This window comes from Podarcis liolepis, assembly GCF_965112155.1.
Source record: "Podarcis liolepis genome assembly, chromosome: 3".
In the NCBI taxonomy this organism is placed as follows: Eukaryota; Metazoa; Chordata; class Lepidosauria; order Squamata; family Lacertidae; genus Podarcis; species Podarcis liolepis.
The window spans coordinates 59461936-59486930 of NC_139557.1; the positions used below are offsets into that span (position 1 = coordinate 59461936).

General features: G+C 41.2%; 1 protein-coding gene across 18 annotated transcripts in view; it reads right to left on the minus strand.

Annotated features, from left to right (window-relative positions):
- The window catches only part of PTPRK (protein tyrosine phosphatase receptor type K), a 330112-nt gene that overhangs the window by 241413 nt on the left and 63704 nt on the right, over positions 1–24995 (minus strand). For all 18 annotated transcript variants that reach the window (XM_083497982.1, XM_083497980.1, XM_083497977.1 and 15 more), the window contains exon 2: positions 8176–8298. In XM_083497982.1, coding sequence (XP_083354108.1) covers positions 8176–8298 — 123 coding nt within the window. The remainder of the gene's footprint in view (positions 1–8175; positions 8299–24995) is intronic.

A 24995-nucleotide genomic window follows, 5' to 3' on the forward strand; every position in this document is an offset into this window, starting at 1 on the left:
GATTTTGTGTGGAATCTAAATGTACCACTTGCTACCTGTATGGGCAGAAGGGTCAGAATTTTTTAATAATGAAATGTGCATTTCAAAGTTTCTATTATGTATACTTTCAATTAGTCATGTCCAGGCAAAAAAAAAGAGAGCAAACTTAAGAGATAACACTTGAGCATGAAAGAAGCTGAGCAACTGCTGTAGAACAGGACATGGATACCCTCCAGCAACTTTAAGTGTCTTGTAAAGGACAACAAGGCAGAAAAATCTGATTCTTGCATCATCACTCTCACCCTTATCTTATACACCCTGCAGCAGGAATTCCAGCTCCTTTCTTCCATGTCAGCCACCCGCTAGGCAGAAAAATAAGATACTGAAAACAGATGTGTGAATTAAAAGGAGAAGAGAATGAGAGGAGGGGGGAACTGAAGCAAACAAGGTATCAGAAGGCTTCACAAGTAAGCCGGGTTGTCTAACCTCTAGCCCTCCAGATGCTGCGGGACTCCAACTCCCATCAGCCCCAAACAGCATGGCCAATGCTGGGGGGTGATCAGGGGTTGTGTTTGAACAATATTTGGAGGGCCACAGCTTCCCCATCCTTGCCATAAAGGGACTATACATAACATGGCCTAACACAAAAATTGAGACTAAAGAAGAGAAATGAAAATGGGAAACTGTTAACTAAGAGAGGATAGGACTAATCACATTAACAAATGTGCTTGTCAGCTCTGTGGTTAAAAATGATCTGGTAACAACCGCCCTCCCCAAAAACCTTTTGTTATTGCAAGTTTTATTTTACAGCCAATTAAAAAAAAAAATCTATGGAAGACATTTTAAGCACTATCACTGATTTGCTGATAAATAATATTCTAAATATTAAAAGTTCAAAATTAACAAGCTAGCCGGACGCTGAAGGATTTTCCCATATGAAAGTAATATATCTAAAGATACAAATCCAAGTGGCACTGAACACCATCAACACTATTATTTCAAACTACTTACCGTATTTTTCGCACCATTGGACGCACTTTTTTCCTCCTAAAAAGGAAGGGAAAATGTCTGTGCGTCTTATGGAGCGAATGTGTGGTCCCTGGAGCCAAATCGCTGCTGCCCTACGCTGCTGGGGTGCTCTTCGGGGATGGGGGGAGGAGCCACGGTGCTCTGCCGGCTGCCTCCGCTTTCCCCTGAAGCCCCGGGAACGTTTGCAAGCAGCAGGAAGGCTGTGCGCTCCTGGGCTGCTCTTCGGGGATGGGGGGAGGAGCCACGGTGCTCTGCCGGCTGCCTCCGCTTTCCCCTGAAGCCCCGGGAACGTTTGCAAGCAGCGGGAAGGCTGTGCGCCTTTGCCCCGCGCTCCTGGGCTGCTCTTTGGGGGGGGGAGCCACACCTCTCTGCCTACAGCCTTTACTTTCCCCTGAAAACCCGGTAAGGTTTGCAAGCAGAGGGAAGGCTGTGTGTTCCTGGGCTGCTCTTTGGGGGGGGGGGGGAGCCACACCTCTCTGCCTACAGCCTTTACTTTCCCCTGAAAACCCGGTAAGGTTTGCAAGCAGAGGGAAGGCTGTGTGTTCCTGGGCTGCTCTTTGGGGGGGGGGGGAGCCACACCTCTCTGCCTACAGCCTTTACTTTCCCCTGAAAACCCGGTAAGGTTTGCAAGCAGAGGGAAGGCTGTGTGTTCCTGGGCTGCTCTTTGGGGGGGGGAGGAGCCACACCTCTCTGCCTACAGCCTTTACTTTCCCCTGAAAACCCGGTAAGGTTTGCAAGCAGAGGGAAGGCTGTGTGTTCCTGGGCTGCTCTTTGGGGGGGGGGGGAGCCACACCTCTCTGCCTACAGCCTTTACTTTCCCCTGAAAACCCGGTAAGGTTTGCAAGCAGAGGGAAGGCTGTGTGTTCCTGGGCTGCTCTTTGGGGGGGGGGAGGAGCCACACCTCTCTGCCTACAGCCTTTACTTTCCCCTGAAAACCCGGTAAGGTTTGCAAGCAGAGGGAAGGCTGTGTGTTCCTGGGCTGCTCTTTGGGGGGGGGGGGAGCCACACCTCTCTGCCTACAGCCTTTACTTTCCCCTGAAAACCCGGTAAGGTTTGCAAGCAGAGGGAAGGCTGTGTGTTCCTGGGCTGCTCTTTGGGGGGGGGGGGGAGGAGCCACACCTCTCTGCCTACAGCCTTTACTTTCCCCTGAAAACCCGGTAAGGTTTGCAAGCAGACGGAAGGCTGTGTGTTCCTGGGCTGCTCTTTGGGGGTGGGGGGTGGGGAGCCAGACTGCTCTGCCTATAGCTTTTGCTTTCCCCTGAAGCCCCGACAAGGTTTGCAAGCAGAGGGAAGGCTGTGTGTTCCTGGGCTGCTCTTTGGGGGTGGGGGGTGGGGAGCCAGACTGCTCTGCCTATAGCTTTTGCTTTCCCCTGAAGCCCCGACAAGGTTTGCAAGCAGAGGGAAGGCTGTGTGTTCCTGGGCTGCTTGTGGGGGGGGGGGGAGCAGCAAATTGCTGTCTCTCAGTGCCTCCTAATTCAACTGCAAAGGATTGCCTAACTGGATTCTGAGCTCCATTTGAAGTTTAAAAATATTAAGTTTGGGGATTTCTTCAAGTAGCAGTTTTGCAGAAATAGTCATAAATGCATGCAAAGCATCTCCACAAACCAGTAATAGTGAGCTCAGCTAAAACCAATCAGGCATCTTGCTCAGGAACAGATTAAACTGCACAACTATAACCGGACATCCTGTGTGTTTGTGTGTGGACCATGTTCCTCGCAGCTAATCTTTCTTGCTGAAAAGAGGCACTGATATTCCACTCCAAATCTATAATTCATTAAAAAAATTCTTACAAATACAGTCCACCTATACCAAACAAAAAACATTGTGTTCTCTTGTTATTGAATGGAAGCTATTTATTTGCCCTCTTTTCCTCCTCAGTTCTTTGCTGAGTCACCCCATTTTGAATCTTCCTTTCAAAACAACCATGCCTGTTTTGAGAAAACTTCAGAGATTTAGGAACTGGAGCACAATCATTTGATCTCTTTGTTGTTCCTCCATACTCCAAGCACTTCTCATTTGCACAGCCCTGGTTTCTCTCCCTGACTATTAATATTCTTGATTAATAACAGTAAAATGCTCAAATTTTAATTTTTGTGACTGCTGCCAATACTGACTTCCCAGTGATAATGAAAACAGCTACATTATAATGGAATGTCTGTCCTTTTTCCAATCTCTTCATACCGTGGCTTGCTTTAAAGCAGCAAAGTGGACAGGAGCCACCCACTTTGCTGTTTTAAATAGTTTAGTACAACATTTGAGTCGGATTTTTTTTCCTTATTTTCCTGCTCTAAAAACTTGGTGCGTCTTTTGGTCAGGTGCGTCCTATGGAGCGAAAAATACGGTAAGCAGTATCAGAGGTACCTAAAGTTCAGATGTTGAGCACTGGAATTCAAATCCCAAGTTCCATCCAGCACCAAGTGAAGCATTCAAATTCAAATGCACCAATTAATTGATTTTATCACATGTGTTGCAGCTCCGATAGAAAGGGCAAAAGTACAGGCTCAACTGAAAAGGATGACATTTTCAGTCTTTGTGCCCTATAATAGACTTATGAATGAAATACGTTTGACAGCCTGATGTGACTATTGATAAAAAAGAAAAAACCAGATCCGAAATTCTTAGGGGCATAATATAGCTTAGCAGTAGGTTTTCGATTCAATGTCATGTAATATCTTCAAACATTCCTTTTACACCTTCCAATGAAGCATTATGTACTTCATACATGACCTTCCCATAATAAAGAGAAAATTTTCTTTTTAGCATAATTTAAATGTGCAGCTGAAATCAGTAAAATATAATGGTTAAAGCTAGATAATAAATTCAAGGGGGACTGGATCTTTCCCATCAGAAGTGATTACTGTAGATAAAATTGCAAATTGTCTCCCAGTTAGGACATGCTTTAAAAATAACCTAGCTGAAACATTCCAGACAGCTAGCTTAAAATCTTTCATGGTTGACCTCTAAATCCTATGTTAAACTAGATCATGGCTTAGCCACGTGTAGTAGTAACAGGACTGAGAAAGAAGCGCAGCAGCCATGTTTCAGGCCAGGAACTCTCACATCTGCTCATTTTGTTCTAAGCCATGATTTGGCTTAGTGTTATGTGAAATGGAACTCACACTACCAAGACACTGTGTGACATTTTTGCAAGTGTAAGATATCTGTTGGATTCATCTGTTGTGCTACGCTAAGAACAGGGGTCCTGCTAACGGAACAGCTGTAGCATGAGTGAATTTCCACAATGGGGACATCACCCCATTAAACCAAGTAATTCAATCTATAAGAAATTATAAACTATGTTGAACCCATAGAATTTAGAAGAGCTTGGAATCTTGAAGTGATGGGCTGCATTCACTCATTATGGTAAGCCATAGTTAATGGATTACTATATATGCACTGGTGGCTCTCACTTTGCTCCTTCCCAGCAGGAGTGGGAGGAAAAAACTATAGCCCCCAGCTTAGTGAGATGGGAACTTGGCCAATGTCACTCAGAACAATAACTGTTTCCAACTTACTCCCAGATATTCTGCCTTCCAATAATTCCACATCGTGTTCACCTTTTCACTTAACTACGAGTCTTCTCTCTAACACAAGTTAACTGTGATCAAAACTACTACTGAGACATCTAAAGTAAATCATCATTTCAAATAGTGGTTGTGGTGGCCGTGCTGCATGTTTTATACTATCATAGTAATATAATAATATTTATGCATTGCTTTGCACCTAACACTGGCCAATCTTTGAACATACAGTTTGTAACAAGTGCCACCATGCCTACCTATGTTGAGTGACTTTGATCTCACACAAGTGCAGTGCTGCATTACAAAATAGGCAGAGTAGGCTATGGGCCTCACGCCTTTTACAGGCCCCGCAAAAACAGATAAAAATAATATTGATTTGATCTTGAATGAAAATTACAACCAAGCTTTCTTAGCTCAATGCTATCCCACTTGAGCAAGTGCGTGAGGGAGCTCCCAAGATTTCGACTGTCATGGGGCCTCCACAGGGTTTAATCCAGCACGGACAAGCACATTGGTTCTTAGTACCTACTTTTTGATACCTAATAAGGGGACTTAACTTCTCAATATTCTAACTGGATAGCAAAACTGAGCCTGCTTTAAGATTTTGATTTTGCAGGCTTGCCATAGCTCACTGATTGGTGGGTGGGAGAAGGCAATGCAGAGTTTAGGGGAGGGGAAGCATCTGGAAGAGGTATATTTTCTACATAATATATATAACAAAGGATACATTTTTTCCTTCAGTAAACACTGGAGCATGTGTGACTATTACGGGGTTGTGTTTCTGCATTTATAACGTGTTGCCTTGTTTAACAAGGAAGGTGCACTGTGGCATCCGGCCATTTATCAATTGCAGCCGGTAATGATAGAAGCCTAATCGCTAATTACAAACATGAAAGCACACCCACTTTTAAGGATAATTAATTATAGCAAACGGGCGGTGAGAAAAGGGGCTTGCAAACCAGTTGATCTAATTTTACAGTGTAAAGTTCTCATTCTTCCTCCTTGCAAATGACACAAATGGTTCGGAGGCACAAACAAAGGAGCCTCAACCTTATTTCTTCCTTTCGTATGATTAATTATTCAATAAACTATTAATTGAAAAATGCAGTTGAATTTCAGAAGCATTCATTTTACTCAGCATATCATTTTGTCTAGAAAGCACCGATTAAGCTGTTCATCAAAGGTGAACAGACAAGGTCAGCTAGGCTGCTCCTCTTCAGTTATTCATTATCTTGTCCACAGTAGTAATTAACAATGGAAATATTTCCATAAATCAGAATTTTTTCTGATATTTGAAGTTGATGAACAGCCAGAAGATTATATGCTAGTATTATTACTGTTGTTGTTATTATTATTTTGCTGTTATCCAACACAATGCAGTATAAATATATCAGGTAGAATTTTTTATCAGGTGATAGTTAACCTGGTCTTTTCTTTTTTAAAAAAATGAGGAAACCATCAGCTAAACCTATTTAAGCAAACTTTTTGCTTATGAGGAAGACACTAAAGAGCAGATTTACCAATGCACAAGAACACACACATTTATTCAAAACTTTTCATTAGGTCTAGAGACCTTTCGGCATTACAAATTGCTTAGATAAAAATGTTAATATTCCACATTGAAAATAAAATTTGATGGCATATGTAGATACTTTGAATGATCTTTACTGTACAGATACAGCACAGCTATTTTTAAACATGATATATTAGATTTTTAATTTGTTCCATGTTACTTGATTTATAACTATAATTCAGAAAATACGTATCATCAACCAAAATTAATTTGAATTGGAAAGGGCAGGGGGGGGGAATCTTTGCAGTAAACAAAATTAATTGGATACAACCAGGGATCTAAATAATTACTATGCTCTCTGTATTTGTCACTTACTAAATTTAAAGATTGTGTCACTGTTAAAATGTTTAAATATTTTCAATAATTGTGTTTTCCTTTACAAAATACACTTCAATTTGTATCTATTTGTGGGGCAGCATCAAGTAATTCTAAACACATATACCAACTCTTCCATATTTTACTCTGGCTAAATCAGTGGCCAGAAGACAGAGTGGTAGATATCTGGGGGATTTTTACGGATTGGCCAGGATTTCTTACACTTTGTTGTTTAACAATTGCAAGAACATTAAGATGCCACTTCCCTCCACCTCTCCCACCCAAATTATACTGCTAGAATGAAAAAAAGCTGGGGGGTAACCAGGAGGGAATTTTGAGAGTGGAAGGGCTGAATTCAGTTTAGGTATCTAGATAAGTCTTTCTGCCTGGCTCCTGCTGGGGGATTGAAGGAGGTCTAGTAAGAAACAACAACAACATAGATCTCGGGAGCCTGAAGTCTGTTCACAGTGGGCTAAATGTAACCTGTAACCTCAGTTTTTGTCACTAAGATTTTTATTCTGTAACCTCAGTTTTTGTCACTAAGGTTTTTAATTTCTTTTATTTTTTGTTCATGTTGTCTTAGGTTCAATGGTGTTTGTACAGGACAAATTGCTGGTGGCTCATTCTTTGTATCTACTGAAAAGTGACAGTGAAGGCCAATAGCTAACTTACAGCCTAAAAAAGGGGGGGGAGATTATTTTCTTCCAAATGAAGATGGGAAGCCTACATGTAAATGCTTCTCTAGGTTCCAAAAGTAAAGTCCCTTGACCAAAAATAAAATAAAATAATGTCAACATCATTTTCACTAAGAAGGCATGACAGATTTGTAATATGCTACAACTGTGACTGGCAACCAAATGGAGGGCTTCTGTTCAGAATTTAAGGAACTCCATTCCATTTCCACCACTATCTTTCATTTCATCACCCCAACCATCAGCTTTCCATGATAACTGAGCATGCTCATCTTCACTGCGCTTCTCCCATTTTATTTTGTTCAAAAAAAAATTTGTACTTCTGCATGCTATGATGTTCTGCCAGGCTTGTTGATACTCCCCTCTATTGCATAAGTAGTGCTATTTCGATTACATATGCATTAACACTTACACACCTGAACATCAAAATTAAATTTGAGAGATAGGGAGGGCACATGGAACTCTTATGTTGGCATGTGTGAGTCATTCTGTTTTGGAATTTAGCTATCTATTCAACTTCCCTGTGAAGTAGGCTACTGTTATCTTATTACGAGTTGCACTCAGTTTTATTATTATCTAAAGCAAGGTAAGTTTATAGTTAAGACATACCTGGAAACCTTCACAGTCAATTTTATTAGTGTTTCTTTTACACAGCTGAATCTTACCACAACCTCATCCATTCCCCCAACCTGCTCAAAGGATAACAGCTCTTAGAAAAGAACACTCTGGTTCCACACTCCAGTGGTGTCCTTCTCACTGACAGAAGGCTCTTTGACCCACCAAACAAAATAACATCTCTCTCTCTCTCTCTCTCTCTCTCTCTCCGAACAAGAATTGACATCTTGTCAATTCGACCTTCAGAACAGCATAGAAAGCGGTGTGGAGGCTGAATGAGATCAGCAAAACAACAGCAACCCCCCACCACCAACCTCCCATGTCCCACTTAAGGAATGTTGACTGGATCAAAGACCTTTCTGTGTGATGGGCACCACTGGGTGCTATAATCCTAGCCATATTCCACAGAATCAATGCATTTAGCTTTCACCATCACTATAGCAACTCTTACCTGGAGGCATCTCAGGTGGCAAGTAGTGAGGCTCTTGAGCACTAACATGAACCCAGTCGAAGTCGTCATATGGGTCTTGATGGTAATCGCAGGGCCCTGGACCATCATTAAAGGTGCAACCACCTAAAAGAAAGGAAAGGGGGGAAATATGTTATGTCTTAAATATCAGATTTAAGAGTACATGCATATAATCTTATCCAAAGTGTTTTCTAAAGGGAAAAGGTCAATGAAAAAAGTTCCTGAGTTTCCATACCAGGAGTGCTGTTTTTAAAAGAAAATTTGAATAACATTGTCCCTCATCATAATTTGCTTACAATTTGTCAAGTTCAAAGAAATCCCCTCAATGGGTCAGAAATCACAAGCCAAGCAACTCAACTCCATGTGGTTTAGTACAGTGCTCAAAGGGTATGGTTTGAAGGCGCATGAGGCCACCACCTTGCTAAAGTAAAGCAGATCTAGTTGTGGTCAGTGCATGCATGAATGAATGACTGCCTGGGAACCACATATATACTGTATTAAACTCCACGATGGAAGGAAAGTGGGATATAAATGTAAGAAAATAAATATTTATTTAAAGGAGCATGTGAAACGGTGAAAGATGGATGGGACAAATTGAGTAAGAACTGAGGAGAGACTGCAAAGTAAGGTACTACAAACACTGAATTAAACTTGACATTTAGCAAAATCCACAGTGAAAAAGAACAAAATGCACTAAAACTTGCATAGCCAGAGTTTTAATTTAATGTTATTGACTTACTAGTATTGATCTATCAACAAAAGGGAGGAAGATAGAGAGATACGATACAAACCTAAACACCAGTCAACAAGGCCCTAGATCTGAGGACTGCGTCTTTATACGGTTGCTGCTGTTAAGGTAAAATGAATGCCAAGGAAATTCGAAATTCAGCCCATTGTGGGAAGAGGGGAAAGAACTGGCTTTGAAGGGGAGGAATTCAGTGTAGTTTCAGATGTTTTGCTTCAAGAAAGCTGAAGAACCCAGAACGCATGGAAGGGCGAATTAAAGTTCTGCTAGAAGAACTACAGCAGGGATGGAGAAGCAGAGATGGTAGCCATATGTTGTTGGACTGCAACATCAACCTCACACCAACATGATGGACAAACATTCCCCATTCCTGAAATACAGTACTGTATAGTTCTTGCTCCAGAAACATGTATACTGCAAAGAGGGAAGTTATATGAAAGATCAGGTGGTGTCCTGCCTCTCTGCAAGCAAAACTTGCTATGTTGTATTTGATATCAAGTGAGAAGTAGGCAATCTTAAATACAGAATGGAGACATTACGAAGAAAAGTGTGTGGAATAAGAAGTTGTGCTTTTTTATGAAAAATAACTAAGCAAATATGAGCACAAAGACCTTTTTTCAAAGTCAAAGGTAATAAACCTTCATTTTAGTCTTAAGGAAAGGCAACAGATATTCCCTCCCTCAGGAGGAGGAAGATTAAAAATGGGGAGAGGCTGCAGCTCAATAGAAGAGAACATGCTTTGCATGTAAAAGGTGCCTACTTAGATCTGTAGCATCTTAAATTAAAAATGATCAGGCAACAGGTGATGGGAAGGACCTTTGTTTGATTCCTTGGAAAGTCATAGCCAGCTTGAGACAATACTGAGTCTGATGGATAAACAGTCTAAAATAGTGTAATGAATGTGTATTAGACCTATGCGGGAGCCAAATAACGAGGCAAATTGGGTGATTTTGGAGGTTCCCTCCCTTTCTGAGAAAAAGCACAATGACAGTGACATTGAGGCCACAGTTGAATCAGACTCCCCACAAAGGCTTAAACAATATCTCTTTGTTTCTGTGCTTTATACTTTTCTTCCTGTATATCTCTAGGTTTCTCTAGGTCAGGGATGTCCAACCAGTAGATCGTGATCTACCTGTAGATCTATGGCTGATCCTGGTAGATCGCAGGATCCTTATCGTGTACAAAAAGTTACCGGGAAAAAGCTAAGAAAATTCTGTGCAGTCCTCCCCCAAGAGCTCAACAACTCTGGGCAATCCACCCACCCCACCCACGCTCCTTCTCCCTCCAGTGACAATGGGTAGATCACTGCTAGTTTTTTTATACTGGGAGTAGATCACAGTCTCTTGGGAATTGGACATGCCTGCTCTAGGTCTATTGGCTTTGCAAGAGGTGAAGCTGTCCAAAATGTTGTCTGCAGAGCTCTGGATTGTTTTTATTTTGGTAACATTTTAAAAAGTTGAAAGTGTCTTGCATGGTTTTTATAGGAGGGAAAAGAGAACAAAAGCATCAAACAGCCCAGGGCTGTCTTTTGCATAGTCTGCAAATGGAAACTACCGCCTAATTCCCACATAAACAATATGAGCTAGATGGGACCATTGGTCTGACTCAAAACAAGGCAGCTTCCAATGATCCTACTCCTGATTTTCAATACCTTTATTACAATGATCAGTTTGACAGGTTCAAGTTTGTCACTATATCCTGACAAGGCCACTGTGATTTGGTGCATTTCCCATTTTCATCCCAAAACGTGTGTCTGCGTGCCCTTAAAAGAACTTTTAACAGGTGAGAAGCCATGCATTTCACAACACCATGTATTAACTGGCTCCTATTTTAGAGGCTACAAGCTGCCAACCTTCTTATGTAGCAATACTGATACAAAAGTGCTAAAATGCAGGTAAAAGCTATCCCAGTAGGAAACCATAATGTTACACCACATTACATCGGCACCAACTGAGAGTTCAACTATGAGTAATCTCAGCTGCTTTATATATCCAGGTTTATAGGCACACACTCTTTAAGGTTTAAACCATGCACATTTTCCATTACTGTGCACTATATTAATAAAGGTTACAAAAGGAATGCCACCACTGTCTGCACAAAACGATAACACTGATCAAAAGGTCTATTAATACCACAAAAGTTCAAAAACCTTATAAATGCATGCACTGCTAGCATAACACCACGCTGGAAGCATTGCTGGGGGACAATCTATAATTTTTAAAGGAAAAAATACAGAATTGTATCATGCAGTTTTGTTTATATTAGGTTCAATAAGCGGCTTGCCTACTCTTCATATGTAGATTTATTCATTAGCATTATGTACAGTTGCCATGTGAAAATCTGGACATAAAAATTGTTGAGCTGTTTTTTTTGGGGGGGGCGCAAAGTTGTTGTTGTTTTAGTTTTGCCATTTTTGAGCTATTTGTATGCCAACCCTACATTATGGAACTTCTACAAGAAACTAATTGTTTGCAACAACCAAACCTAGACTGTGACCATATTATAGACTTCTAGTAGGCATCTTTATGCAGTGGATATCAATTAATTACTGAAAACAATATATTCTTATTGATTGATTTATAAACTGCTTAATAGGCTAAACGGCTTCAAAGTGGTTTGCAGTTCTAAACTAGTTATAAAAATATGTCCAAACATTATTAAAACACACAATAAAACAATTTCATCAGAACATTACAAACATCCAGAATTAAAATGTAGAATAAATTTAAGCTCACTAAAACAGCATAATTAAACAATTAAATGTGCAATTAAAGCTTATTAAGTCAAGAGGTGCAGGTCAGGAGATTTCAAGTGTACTAATACTTAAAATGTGGTCAAATTAAATCACATATTATGCAATAAATAACTTTTTCAACCAAACTGAATTGCCAACATCACTGGAGAAGGGCCATTGCTTTGTAGTAGAGCCTATACCAAGGTCAAACCTTGGTATCTTCAGTAGAAAAAGATCAAACAGGAGGTGATGGGAATCACCTTATCATCAGAACCTGTCAGAGGCGGTAATATTGAGCTGGATGGACCAGTGATCTTTCTCAGCATGTCAATTTTGTATGTTCACTTTAAGCAATAATATTGTGGGAAACAAGCACACTAAAGGTATAAAATTCTGTATCAGAGTTTGATGCCTATCCTGAAATAGTTTATTCTATACATCAACCGAGTCACTGAAATATGATCATGTAATACCCAATGGCAGTAATCTTCTGCAGATTACATGACACAAGGTTCATAACAGACCTGCTTTAATAAGTTGGCCATATTTTCATGGAAAGTGAAGGGACAGGTCACAAGTGGAACTGACAGTAGCAGTGCAGTTTACAAAACAAGTCCAATGAACTTTATAGTCAACCATCTGTATAACCTATTTCCAAACCTGCTATTTTGGCCTGTACCCAACATAGCAACATAGCACTACATGGATGCTCCATCGGTGCAATGATTTCTGGTTACATAATATAACTTTATCCCCCCCTCCTCTCCCCTGAGCCCCCCCCCCACGAGTTCTAGGAGTTCCCACAACACCCTGGAGCAGATTTGGGTAGGGTGCTGGCTGCACAGGGAGAGGAGAGTGGGGTGCTGATAAGGTGGCTTTAGTTGAATACTGCCCTTCGTCTTCATACAACATTACATGATTTATTGTTATGGCATAACCTTTGTTATGGCATAACCTTTGTTATAACCTTTGGGGCTTATATTAAACCACACACTTGGTACAAGTTCAGAAAAGTGTGTTGGACCAAAGCCTAGGTTCATATGCACACTAGGTTAAAAGCTTCCCCTTAAGGATGAAGTATTGTCACAACCATGGTGTTTCTGAACATGCTCACCTGAAGCAAAACCTGAAGAGGTTCAAGTTGAGGGTGGATGGCAACTTGGAAATGCGTTAGAATCTGAAACACTCCTACTAGCTCAGTCAGCTAAGATGTCACTCCATATTTAACAGAAGAAGTGGCAGATACTGACATGCATTTATCATCAAGATCAATCAACTTGGGGGGGGCAACAGTGGGGGGGGGATTCACTCCTTAGGAAATAATGGAGAAATTCAAAACAACTGGATGTTGTTTGGTAGCAAACAGAACTTTAATATCTCTGACAACACTGGACTGATTTTCTAAAGCATCTAAAATCAGTTCTATTTCCACCCGAGTGAAGTCTTTTATATATTAGGCATTTATGTATCACTTTAGACTGTCAAACAAAAACAAAGAGCACTGTTTTCTACTCAGCTGATTGCTATGTCAGAACAACTGTCAAGGATGGCAGATTACAGAATGGAAAGGGGGGAGGCGAGAAAACGTACCAGGAAACAACATTAAAGCCTCTGAAAAGTTACAACACTATTCTCACTGAGGGACCTTTTTAATCAGCATCTGTCATGACAAAACTTAATGTTCAAATCTTGCCTACTTTAAGATTATAATAGTGCTAGAACCATTCTGCAGCAAAACCTTCCATTGCTATATAGAAAGTTAAACTGATAAAATGAAGAGTAGTATTCCTTTAAGCAATGTTATCATTGTCTGCTGTCACAATACCAAATTGACATACTGCTTTAACACACATGCCTTAAGGGCAGCCATTACCCTTTTTAATGGCTTAAGTGCCCTCAAGTATATAAATGTAAAAGTACCAATGGATCTCACATGGACTCGTTTGGAAGATTAATGTTCCTAATTGCTGTCCTTCAAAGCCCCTATTAATTTTAGGAATCTAAATCCTGATTAGTGCTAACTAGTGGCGACAGTGCACAAGCAACTTCAGAGTTTGCCATTTACTGCTTGCAAAAAACCAGCCAAGCCAGTAACGGTAAATTTCCACTGTGCACAGCAATGGAATGCACACTGGGTTTTTAATTCGGTTTTTAATTCAATTGGTTACAAACTAAACTCAAAGTAAATTTGTATTTGGGTGTTTTGACCCATCTTGTAAATGTATTGATACAGATTGAGACTGACACCTAGCATATCCAGGTTCGTGCCCATTCTGCTGACTTTTATCATGGCTTCAAGGAAGGGACAATGGCTCCTGGTAGAGCATATGCTTTGCATGCAAGAAGTCCCAGGTTCAGTCCTTCCAGGATCGCTAGTTAAAAGGGTCTCAAGAAGCAGGTGATGGGAAAGGCTTGTGAGAATGGCTGCTAATCATAATCAGACAATACAAGGCTAGATGAATGAAACAGTCCGGCCTGGTGTAAGGCAGTACCCTATGTTTTGTGTCATGGCCACAACTGATGTACCACAACTGGGTAAAAGGTCTCTGCCAATGGGTGTCTAAATAAAAAAATTCCTTCCAGTAGCACCTTAAAGACCAACTAAGTTAGTTCTTGGTATGAGCTTTCGTGTGCATGCACACTTCTTCAGATCTTTAAGGTGCTACTGGAAGGAATTTTTTTATTTTGACTATGGCAGACCAACACGGCTCCCTATCTGTAAATGGGTGTCTATTTTGCATTGTATTGTACTGTGCTGTTTTTAAAAACACGTGTCTACTTTTTTTAAAAAACACACCCCCTGTTTTTATTGTATGCTGCCTTGAGTGAAAGGTAGTTCATGGATGAATATGACTACTTCACAAGAACATTCAAAATTGCCACATAAAACTTAACTCCTTGACTTCAAAACAGAATATATTCAAGAGGCCAAAGGCTCTTTGGTGCTCTGTCAAAAGCCATTGAGGATGAAATGGAAGTATTTGTAGATCACACGAGCGCACTGGGGTCACGTCTTACTTCCTCCACCCTCAGAAGTGTAGGGGATGGTGGCCTAGGCTTTCTCGGTAGCAGCCCCTAAACTGTGGAATTCCCTGCCCGTGGGGGTATGTTTAACATCTTCTTTGTACAGCTTCCACTGTATGCTGAAGATGCAGCCTTTTACTCTGTTGTGTGGGAAACACCGCTTTTGTGGTAGCTATACTGTTCTGTTGTGGCTTCATTATGTTCAGAAAGCATAATGACATGATAGTTTATTGCAAAACTAAGAATATGTGGCATGTATCTCATACTACACAGTCAGCAAAGTCTAGTTCCCCCTCCAAATAAATTTCAATACAAATTATAGAAGCATTAAGTATATGAAAGTATAACTAAGAACAATGAATCAGCATAGTCTATTATATGTTTTAAATGTCACTCGTGCACATATATTCCCAAGGGTGGTAGGTTAAGAGGATAATAAGAAACCACTCTTCCCTGTGGTTAAAGCACACAGTTTTTATTCATCAACATGGGCAAAGCTCCATCATAATGTTCATTTTACTACTGTAGACAGTACCCCCCCCTTTGCCTGTACATTTGGCTGCCATGTGAAGAGTCTCTATGCACATAATGCTCCTCCATGTGAGCAACTATAGCTCCTTCAATACAGCAAATGAACACACAGTAGGTGGCAGGGGTGCCATCTGTGTGGGGCCATGGGGGCTGAGCTCCAACCCCCAAATCTCAATGAAGGGACAGCCCCTCTCTCACACACACACCACAGGGCATCAGCACAACATGTCAGCATGCTCTGTGGCATGCGTGAGTTACGTCATCACGCCACGGGGTGTGTGCACTTGACATGCTGATGTCACATGGTCCCTCAATCGCAGGGGCAAGGGGGTGCGCCTGGTGGGTGGGCGTGGCCGTTCTTCACAATGGCGGGGCAAGGCTAGCACATGCACCCATTCTTTCAAACATGGGATGGTGTTTAAAACCACTAATATAAAAAGCAATGTAAAAACAAATCAACTCACCTCTCATCTGAATACTTCACTAATATTTCCAAAGAGCATTATCATCCCTTAATGACATACCAAATAAATAAGAAACTGCCAAGACTCATTTCAAAATCCAGGCAGAATGCCAGCTAATCAGGAATTAACACTACAAATTAGATATGACATGGTATATCTGGTGCATATTTCCTTTCAAGCCAAAGTCATTTCTTCATCCATAGCTGAGGTTAAAAATAACCCTGATATTTAGGAAACACTGAATGTTACTAAAACTGATGCAAATTAAACTCATTCTGAAGTGTACTAATTGAGACAAATCTGAGGGGAGCAATTGACAGAAAGCAACTGGAAATATGAAAAGGCTGCATATTGTTCACACCATGCTATCTCACAATATATCAATTAGCTTTCAACCTCTCAGATCACTGTACTTCAGGTACTTCATCATCATCATCATCATCACCATTATCATGTAGCCTGGAAATAGGAAAGAACCTGATTCAACAAGTAGGAATACATACCAGCCAAATTCAGGAGAAAACCAGAGACCTATATAGTCATCTGAAACAACAGCAAACAGAACACTACAGAAAATTACACCTCTCTTTGGACTCCTTGAAATCTGATTCTCTACTTCCTTTCTAGCTTGAGCTTCCAAAAGCATGAGATGATGCATTTCCCCATCTGCTCTACCATCTAAGGGCAAAATCGTCTCTCATGACGGAAGAGCTTCCTGCCAGCATATCAGTTTGCAAAGGATCAAGTAGCGCTGTCATCTCCTCTGCACATTCAGTGCAGGCCAGAGGATCCACAAGATCAGGGCTCCTAGTCTCATGGAAAAACCTATAAACTGAACACACAGAGATCAAGGGAGCTCAAGAGTGGGACACGGCCCCACTCATTATAAAACAAAACTTGTGGGTGGGAAGAAGGGAAAAGGGTAATGTAAACAGGATGGGAATGGCTCATCCCACACTTTACCTGATAAAACAAACCCAGGAAGAATACAGAGAGATCTGGAACTGAAAGTTGCCACTGAACAGCAATATGTACAGTAATGATGGAGGCAACATGGAAATAGAGGTAATCACCCAAATGGGAAATTCCATTTTGTTCTTTACTACAAAGAAGTAGTGCTGAAAGGAACACCTGAGAAAGCAAGTACAATCCAGTGCAAATTCTGCACATTAAAATGGCATAATCCTTTGTGCAGACTGCACCAGTAGCCACTCCATGCAGAGGACAGGTTATCTGGAAGGGGATCTGGATAGGTTGTGCATGAGTGCTACGTAGTTTGCAGGTACAGTGGTACCTTGGTTGTCAAATGGCTTAGTTGTCGAACAAATTGACTCCTGAATGCCGCAAACCTGGAAGTAAGTGTTCCAGTTTGCGAACGTTTATGGAAGCCAAATGTCTGGCGCGGTTTCCACTTGAGTGCAGGAAGCTCCTGCAGCCAATCAGAAGCTGTGCCTTGGTTTTCAAACAGTTTTGGGAGTTGAATAGACTCCCGGAATGGATTAAGTTCAAGAACCAAGGTACCACTGTATACGAAGGAAAAGGGAAAGAGTGGCACAAAGCAGTGGTTGTTTACATTTGTCAGATACAATTTTCAGAGACAGGTGACAAATGAGCCTTATTATCATTTTTAATGAGAATACTATTAGACATTGAAGGACAAATTGCAAGGGGCTTGGGTTGTATACAGAACAAAACTCAAATAACGGTTATAATGGAATTGCTCAGCCACCCCAAAATGAGCCTTCAAAAGTCTTGCAATATTTTGCAAACAATGAGGGTACATGTGGGATAGACATGCGCCCACTATTTCCACAAGGCATGGAACATTCCCAAGCTACAGGGGAAAGCGACATGCCAGGTGGCCGGAAACTGGAGCAAACATAAAGCTACCATTGTCTGTTACCAAGCGTCTGGATTCATGCATCAAGTGCAACCTGAATCTTTCCCCTTTCAAGTAATTCTCTAGTTGACTGAATGCAAAAATGACATCAGATATTCTATGGAGTAAATAATGATAATCGCTTCTAAGCCAATTTCACATTCAGTAACACCTTCAGTGATCTCGGGAGATACCAGTGTGGTGTCAAAGGGTTGCAGAAAGTGCTTTAGACAGGTTTGGCAAAACATCTTACTGTAGAAAAGCTCTGCTGCAACCTAATTAGCAGTGACAGAACAGAAATGAACTTGAATCTTCTGCAGCTTACCTGTCATTTGAGACTCACATCCTTATGAATACTGGACTGAGGATGAAAGGGAGCAATATTCTGCATAACACAAATAGGCAAGATGGTCTTAGCTTTACCACACAACTTACAAATCCTATTTAATCAATGCCTATTTGTTTCTATTTCAAAATGCTCAGAAGAGAATATGACTGTTTTACAGGAAATTGATTGCTCTGGGGCCAATATTTAGCCTCCTTTTCTCATCAAAAGCTAGTTTTACTCGTAAGTTATTTCAAATTAATATAAAAAATTGTAGCAGCAAATCATGTTGCATTTCAGACAGGGGAGGTCAGTCATGATCCCTCAAGTTACACTGCCTTTGATAAATAGTTCACTTTCCTTATTCAAAAATGATCAAACCATTCTTTTTCCATGCAATGTGTCCCATACACTTAGGCACACATGCTTTCTCCCCCTTTTTAAATACCAGCAATCTTTAGTACCAAGCCACTGAACAGGGGGACTTTTTCAGCGCATAGTTGGTGCAGCAGGCAAAGCTCCTGCTCATGGCAGGCATCCGTAAAACCAAATGATGTATGTATTTCTGCTCTGTGACCCTGCTCCATCAGAAAAAGTGCAACCCCATCCAGAGTAGGCTATCTACCTTCTTCTCAGTCTAGAGAGCTACTTACTACTATCAAATTCAGACTTATCAGATTGAGCATTAGTTTACTGGTCCTCATTGTTGTGACTACTAGTGATCCCAGCTCACTCAGGAATTCCACTGATCCAAGGAGAAGAAGAGATAATAGAATATCTTTATAATGGCACTGAATCCCATTTTGTTGAATTACTGTTCCCAGTAGTTTCATGTACACGTTAAAACAGAAAGCTGAGGAATTAGTATTTGTCACATGGGATGAAAGAGGATTATATCAGCACCATCTTCTGGACCTTACCTGTCAGAAAGCAATGCCTTTCTCAAGTAATCTTGCCAGATGGTCTTGACCAGCCTTCCCCAACCTGGTATCCCACCAGTGTTGGACTACAACTCTCATCAGCACAACAGTGGCTATGCTTGCTGGTGCTGATGGGAGTTATAGTCCAAAGTATCTGGAAGACACCCCATTTCTCCCTCCCTTCAACCAGTGCACCAGAATAGCTTGTCCCTAAATCAGGCCAGGGGAAAAAGATCAAAATGCATAGAGAAAAATTATTCCAGGAGATACTTCCTGCTTCTGGTACATGTGATGGAGGAGGCTCTCTCTACATTGGAGAGAGGCACAAGTGGCGGAGAGGAGAGCAAATGGGGCTAAAATCGCTCTCTGAAACCTCCCAGCAGTACGGGACGACTAGGGGGCATGCTCACGCCTCAATGCTCCCCTCCTCATAGAGATTGCAGGGGGGGAGGCACTGGGTGCTAAGTCCTCCACCATGATGCAAGTGGGGGATCACCCTTGTAATTTTCGGACTCAACTGGCATTAAGCAAGGGCGCTCACTGGAAAAGGTGCTTGACATCAGAACAGCGGGCTAAACAGCTGTAAAGGACTGAGGTTTGAGATCAGAAAGGATTCCAAACGTGTTGGGAAGTGGAAAATGGAGAGGGTGGCTTTTTTGTTATATTTTGAAGTCTCTTGGGTTATTTAGAGACCGCCTTCTGAAATAATGATTATTGAAATAATGATTAATGACTACAAGTGGGAATCTGAATCTGTGTATGGAATGTGTAAAGCAGCGGTCGGCAACCTTATCCGAGGATGGGACGGTTGGAGGAGCACCTGTGTGCGTGCGCACACACCATCAACCCAGAAACCAGCCCCTGCACCACACCGTGCAGCACCGCACCGGTAAGAGTGGGGGGGCAGTGGGGGGCGGCATGGGCCAGTTAGACAAGCCTCGTGGGCCGCTAATGGCCCATGGGCCTTCAGTTGCCAACCCCTGGTTTAAAGGATAAAAGAGGGGGTGAGCCTTTTGTTTATTGGAGGGTGTTTGAGAACTCCCCCTGAAAAGACTGTGGAAATTTGGATCCAGAAAATTTGAGGTCAACTCTTGCTATTATTGACAAGGCTAAAGTAAAATCTTGGTGTGGTGGCGCAAAGAGAATAGACTGTGAACAACATGGAGAGATTCAGCAACTCCAATTGAGAGGCAGTGCAGACCCTTGAGTATGCGGATGGAAGAAAGCAGGAAGGGAAGGTGGTCCCAGACTCTTTGCAGGATGGTACTGAGAGAAATACCCCCCCTCACACACACACACCTCTGCGTTGATGAGATTTAAAGGAGAAGAAAATGGATAGATCTTGGAACTTGTTGCGAACAAAGGCGAGGACTGTCGCTTTCGGACAACAATGTACATCTTGGAGTATTATGGGATGGAAGTGCCAAGCTGGGGAGGAGGAGGGGCAACCAGAGTTAACCTTGAGATACCAGCTATGCCAGGGGTGCCAAAACTTTTTTCAAAGAGAGCCAGATTTGATGAAGTGAACATGCGTGAGGTTTTTTAGGGTTGGGGTTGTTGAGCTTTTCTTATGATTTTACCCCAGGACATTTACTGCCACGGGGACCGGGTTAAATCAACCAGCACCCCCGAAATGGACTTTGGACATGCCTGAGCTATGCACAGTGGCATAGCGTGGGTTGTCAGCACCCGGGGCAAGGCAAGTAATTTGCGCCCCCTAACCAGGTAGGGGCAGAGAGCTGCGAGTGCGAGCGCCCCCCCGATGTTGCGCCTGGTGCAGCCGGCCCCCCCTGCACCCCCCACACTACGCCATTGGCTATGCACTGAACAACAACCATAATAGTACTGCAGGCACCCAGAAAGGAATGCCACTCAAGGTCATCTTTGGGAATGAAGACGTTTGATATAAATGGCAGAGAATAAGGCCAATGAAGATTTATCTTTTATGAAGGTTATATATCAGAACTGTTTCAATTAATGTCTGCAGGAGACTTTGTGGATATTTAAGTTATAATTAGAAATCTTAATAATTACTCATAAAGGAAACAGCTTATAAGTAGTAAATAAGGAGGCCAGATACAAGATAAAGGAAGTCTTTTATCTGGTTGTTTGTATTGTTGTATGTTATGCTTATTGTATGTTATGTTCACGTTTAATAAGGGTGGCAACTGTATTGTGGGGGGGGGGGGGGTTATGTTATGTTGTAAATAAAATTTCCAGTAAGAATTTATATATATATAAAAACTGTCATACACAGAACGAAAGGAAAATAAGTATTATATTCTCACTTGAAGTTTTACAAAAGTATGTAAATGCTTTAAATAATGTGTCAACACAAATGGAAACTGCTAAGAATACAGCTGACAATTAAGGGATAATTTTGGGTAATGAGTTGTAACTGGAGATAATGTAAAATACACAGTAATATTAGAAGCTAAGGTTGCATCAACAATGGTGAGTGGGAAGTCATTTAATTAAAACTGTATTAATTTGGTATTAATTTATAATATTCTGTGATGACTGGATTGAAATTTGGAAGATCAATAAAAATAATTGGCAAAAAAGAAAGAAAGAAAGAAAGAAAAATTACTCCAGGAGAACCTAGAGATCACATAGGCCCTTGAAGGAATCTTATTTTGCAGTAAATATTAGAAGGGAGTTGTTGGCAAGCAATTTGGTTCACCTAAACTAGTGAAGGAAAATCCGTGGGGAAAGGAAGGAAACATGAGACTTTTCAGTTTTCGTTCATCTAAGGAAGAAAGGTAAATTATTTCAGCGGTCAGAGAGTGGCCTGGAGCTTATACCACTTGTCACTACGTATAGCCAAGAAATACTTCCCTACAGACTGCAGATTGCCTCCAAACATGGATCATGCAACACTAAGCTACTTAGCTTTACTAAACTGTACATGCCAACAGGACAGCACCGCAAAACAGAAACAAACCCAGTAAAATTCAGAAGATAGATAGATTACTCCAAATGAGAAGAAGAAATATTGATTCTACTCCATTTTGAGCACAGAGCTCTTTTTCAGGCAACAAGGAAAAGCAGACATATTAGATTGCCTCAAATCATGAATCTCCAACACAAGTTACTTTTCAAGCTTTACTAGACTGAACAGCACCGTGAGAAAACATAGACAACAATATATAGAAATATATTAAGGGGAAAGCCTTCATAAACAGCAGTAACCTCCAAACAATAAAAGCCGCTTAAGACCATATAAAAATCAATATTTCATAACTGGCACATAACACATTGGAAATACAGCACAACATAAGAATGCTAACTTCAATCACCAATGGATTTAAACCTATAATACCTTATTTGCGCTAGATAGCCATTGAATAACAAATATGCAGTTAAGTGAAACCTATAAAAACTGTTTGGAAAATGCTTTGTTAAAAGCGTTTTTAAAAATACATTGAATTTTCCATAAGGCTCGCCATTGCCATCTAGTGTCACATTGTATATTGCACTTCAAACATACTTAAAATGTTTTATTTGCAGCTGTATAGCTCAGTCCGTACTCTTTTTGCAACTTTGTATGGGTGTTGAATGAACATTTCAGCATTCTTAACACTGAAGAGTTAAACCCTGTATTGTTCAACACATGTAGGTGTTTCTTTTTATATTATATGAAACTGCTATATCTTCCCAATGGCCCAGAAAGCAAGGAGAAGAAGCCAAAGGCTTCCATGTAGCGGCTGGTGTGCTAGCAGTTATTAAGCCTCAGAATAGTTTTCAAACACTATACAAGTAAGAATTTCAGCACTAAGCATTCAGTAATAATACTTGCTAAATCTGGCACACACAAAAATAGCTGGCAGGTAACCAATGGAAGACAAGCTGCAATACTTGGTAGAAATTTATTCGCAGGGTATGGTAACCATGCATAACCAAGCTACCTAACACCAGATCACATGGTCATTAGTTCATCAAGCTCTGTGCTGCCCCACACAAATCAGAAGCAGCTCTCGAAGAATTCAGATGAAATGTGGTATCGCAAGCATACTATTTTCATCATTGGGGTGTATTTAAATATTTGACTCCCTTCCCAACTCACGAGGCAATGAGGAATGCCTACAAGAAGTTTGTGCATCCTAGGAGGGCAAGTCGTAGGAAGGATGATAAACTGAAAGCCTTCTTATGCCAAATTTCCATGCTCAGATCCTTTTGTACAATCTCAGTGTTGCCCATTACGCTTATCAGAACTGCCTCTGTAGAGCCCCAAAGAATCTGTGGGCATATTGTACAAAACCAAACGCACTGCTTTTAATATATCTTAAACTTCCATTTCAGAAGGCATTATTCCTATATAAGCCATACCGTTAACTGTTTGCAATGGGAGTCTGAGTGGCGGTTGGCTTTCCTTTATCCTTATATAGTGTAAGAGAACTTCAAAAAATCCTGCAAAGATTATACAATATCTTTCTGGTTAATGAAACCAATTCGTATGCAGTTTTTACTATTCTCAGGTGTAGCAGCAGGGATCAGATAGACTTAATTAACGGATCTGTCACTGCTGCAACCCTATCTCAGGTACCTTAAAGAAATCACTTAGCATCTGAACAGTTCTACAATACTGTAAGGAGCGGTGAAAATAAGATTTCTAAAACACACAGAACTGCCTTATCTTGAAACACACCTGAGACCAGGGCTATTTGCTCTTTCTGGCATACAGCTTGTGGGGATGCCTGGGAAGTAACTGGCTCATAGAGAAAAGGGATTGTGGGGACCAATGGGGATCAGTTCCTCTGCAGTCGAACATGTAGCTCAGTAGGTGTCCCTTGTAGGTGGCTGTTTTCACCAAGGTTGGAGCTATAAAGGCTGTCCCTCAACAACAGACACTTAACACTGTAAAACAATGGAGGCAAACATCTCTCACCAGCAGCCTCTAGTGATTAGCTGAGAAGGACCACACACAAAAAATGTCATTCCAATTTTAGAAAATGACATCTCTTGGCCTCGGGGTTAGAGCTATGAAGGAGCTGCTGAAGTACAGAATACTAAAAAAATAAAATGTCAGCTTAAAATGCAATGAGTAAAAAGCCAAGGGACTGCACTCAGACAACCTCATATACTTACCTCTGCCTTTGGGCAGCCAGAGCTTTTTGGTCATTCATCCAGAGTTGAAAGGGGAAGGGGCGAAACAGTTTTTTTAAAAAAGGTATGATTTGCAGCTATGAGCAAGAATTATTTAAGACTGGCTGCAGTCCTCAGAGGACTGAGAGTCTACTTTAACAGAAGTCTTTGAGGTTCGGACAGTGAACAGGTTACAGTACGAGGAAGATTAGCTCCCCATCCCCACCCCTTCCAATAAGTATCAGTAATATTGCCATACTGCAAAGGAAACAAATTAACTTTATACTGTAGCATTTAAACATAAATGGAGAGAATGCATGGGGGAAATGCACACAACGTTTTGCATTTAAATGTTTCCTTCGAACAAGGCCACTTTTTATTTAAAAAAACAAAGAGTGCTGTATTTATTTTATATACCGGGGTGAGGAGTATTTTCTGAGTGCCAACTGCTGAAAACTGTAGGAGGGAAAGGTGATTTTGTGCTCACGTCCTGCTTACTGGGCTATCACAGGCCACCAGGAACATTGTCCATGCTAGAAGGTGGGAGGGGAGGGTTCCCCCACTCCTGTTACTGAGAACCTCAATGCAAGAAATTAAAACAATAAAAGTGTCACTAAAAAAGTTTACAGCCAGAATTAAAAAAAAAACAGAAAGTTAAAACCACAACAGAATAGACAAATCAAAACTCATATCCATATGACAAGCCAAGTGGACTTTCTTGTTGCTTTTGAATACTAGCTGCTTGGAATGTGCAAAGCATTCCACATGCCTTAGCTCAGTAATCCTTACAAATATTCTGAAAGGCAGCTTGGCATAATTAACCCAATATTGAGTTGGAGGTCCGAGGCTGAGCGACAATGGCTTAACCATGACCAACGTAACAAGTTCATGGAAGAGATGGCATGTTTGATTCACAGTGCATTTTCTAATCAATCATATACTGGTACTTATTTCTCAGTAGACATGTATAGGACAGCATTGTCAGGGCATTATATTAGAGCAGCAAGCCACCCCGTAGTCTGAGGCTCATTCCCATGGCTAAAAAGCATGTGCCACACACTTCCTTGGGGAATTGATAGACACACATACACACAC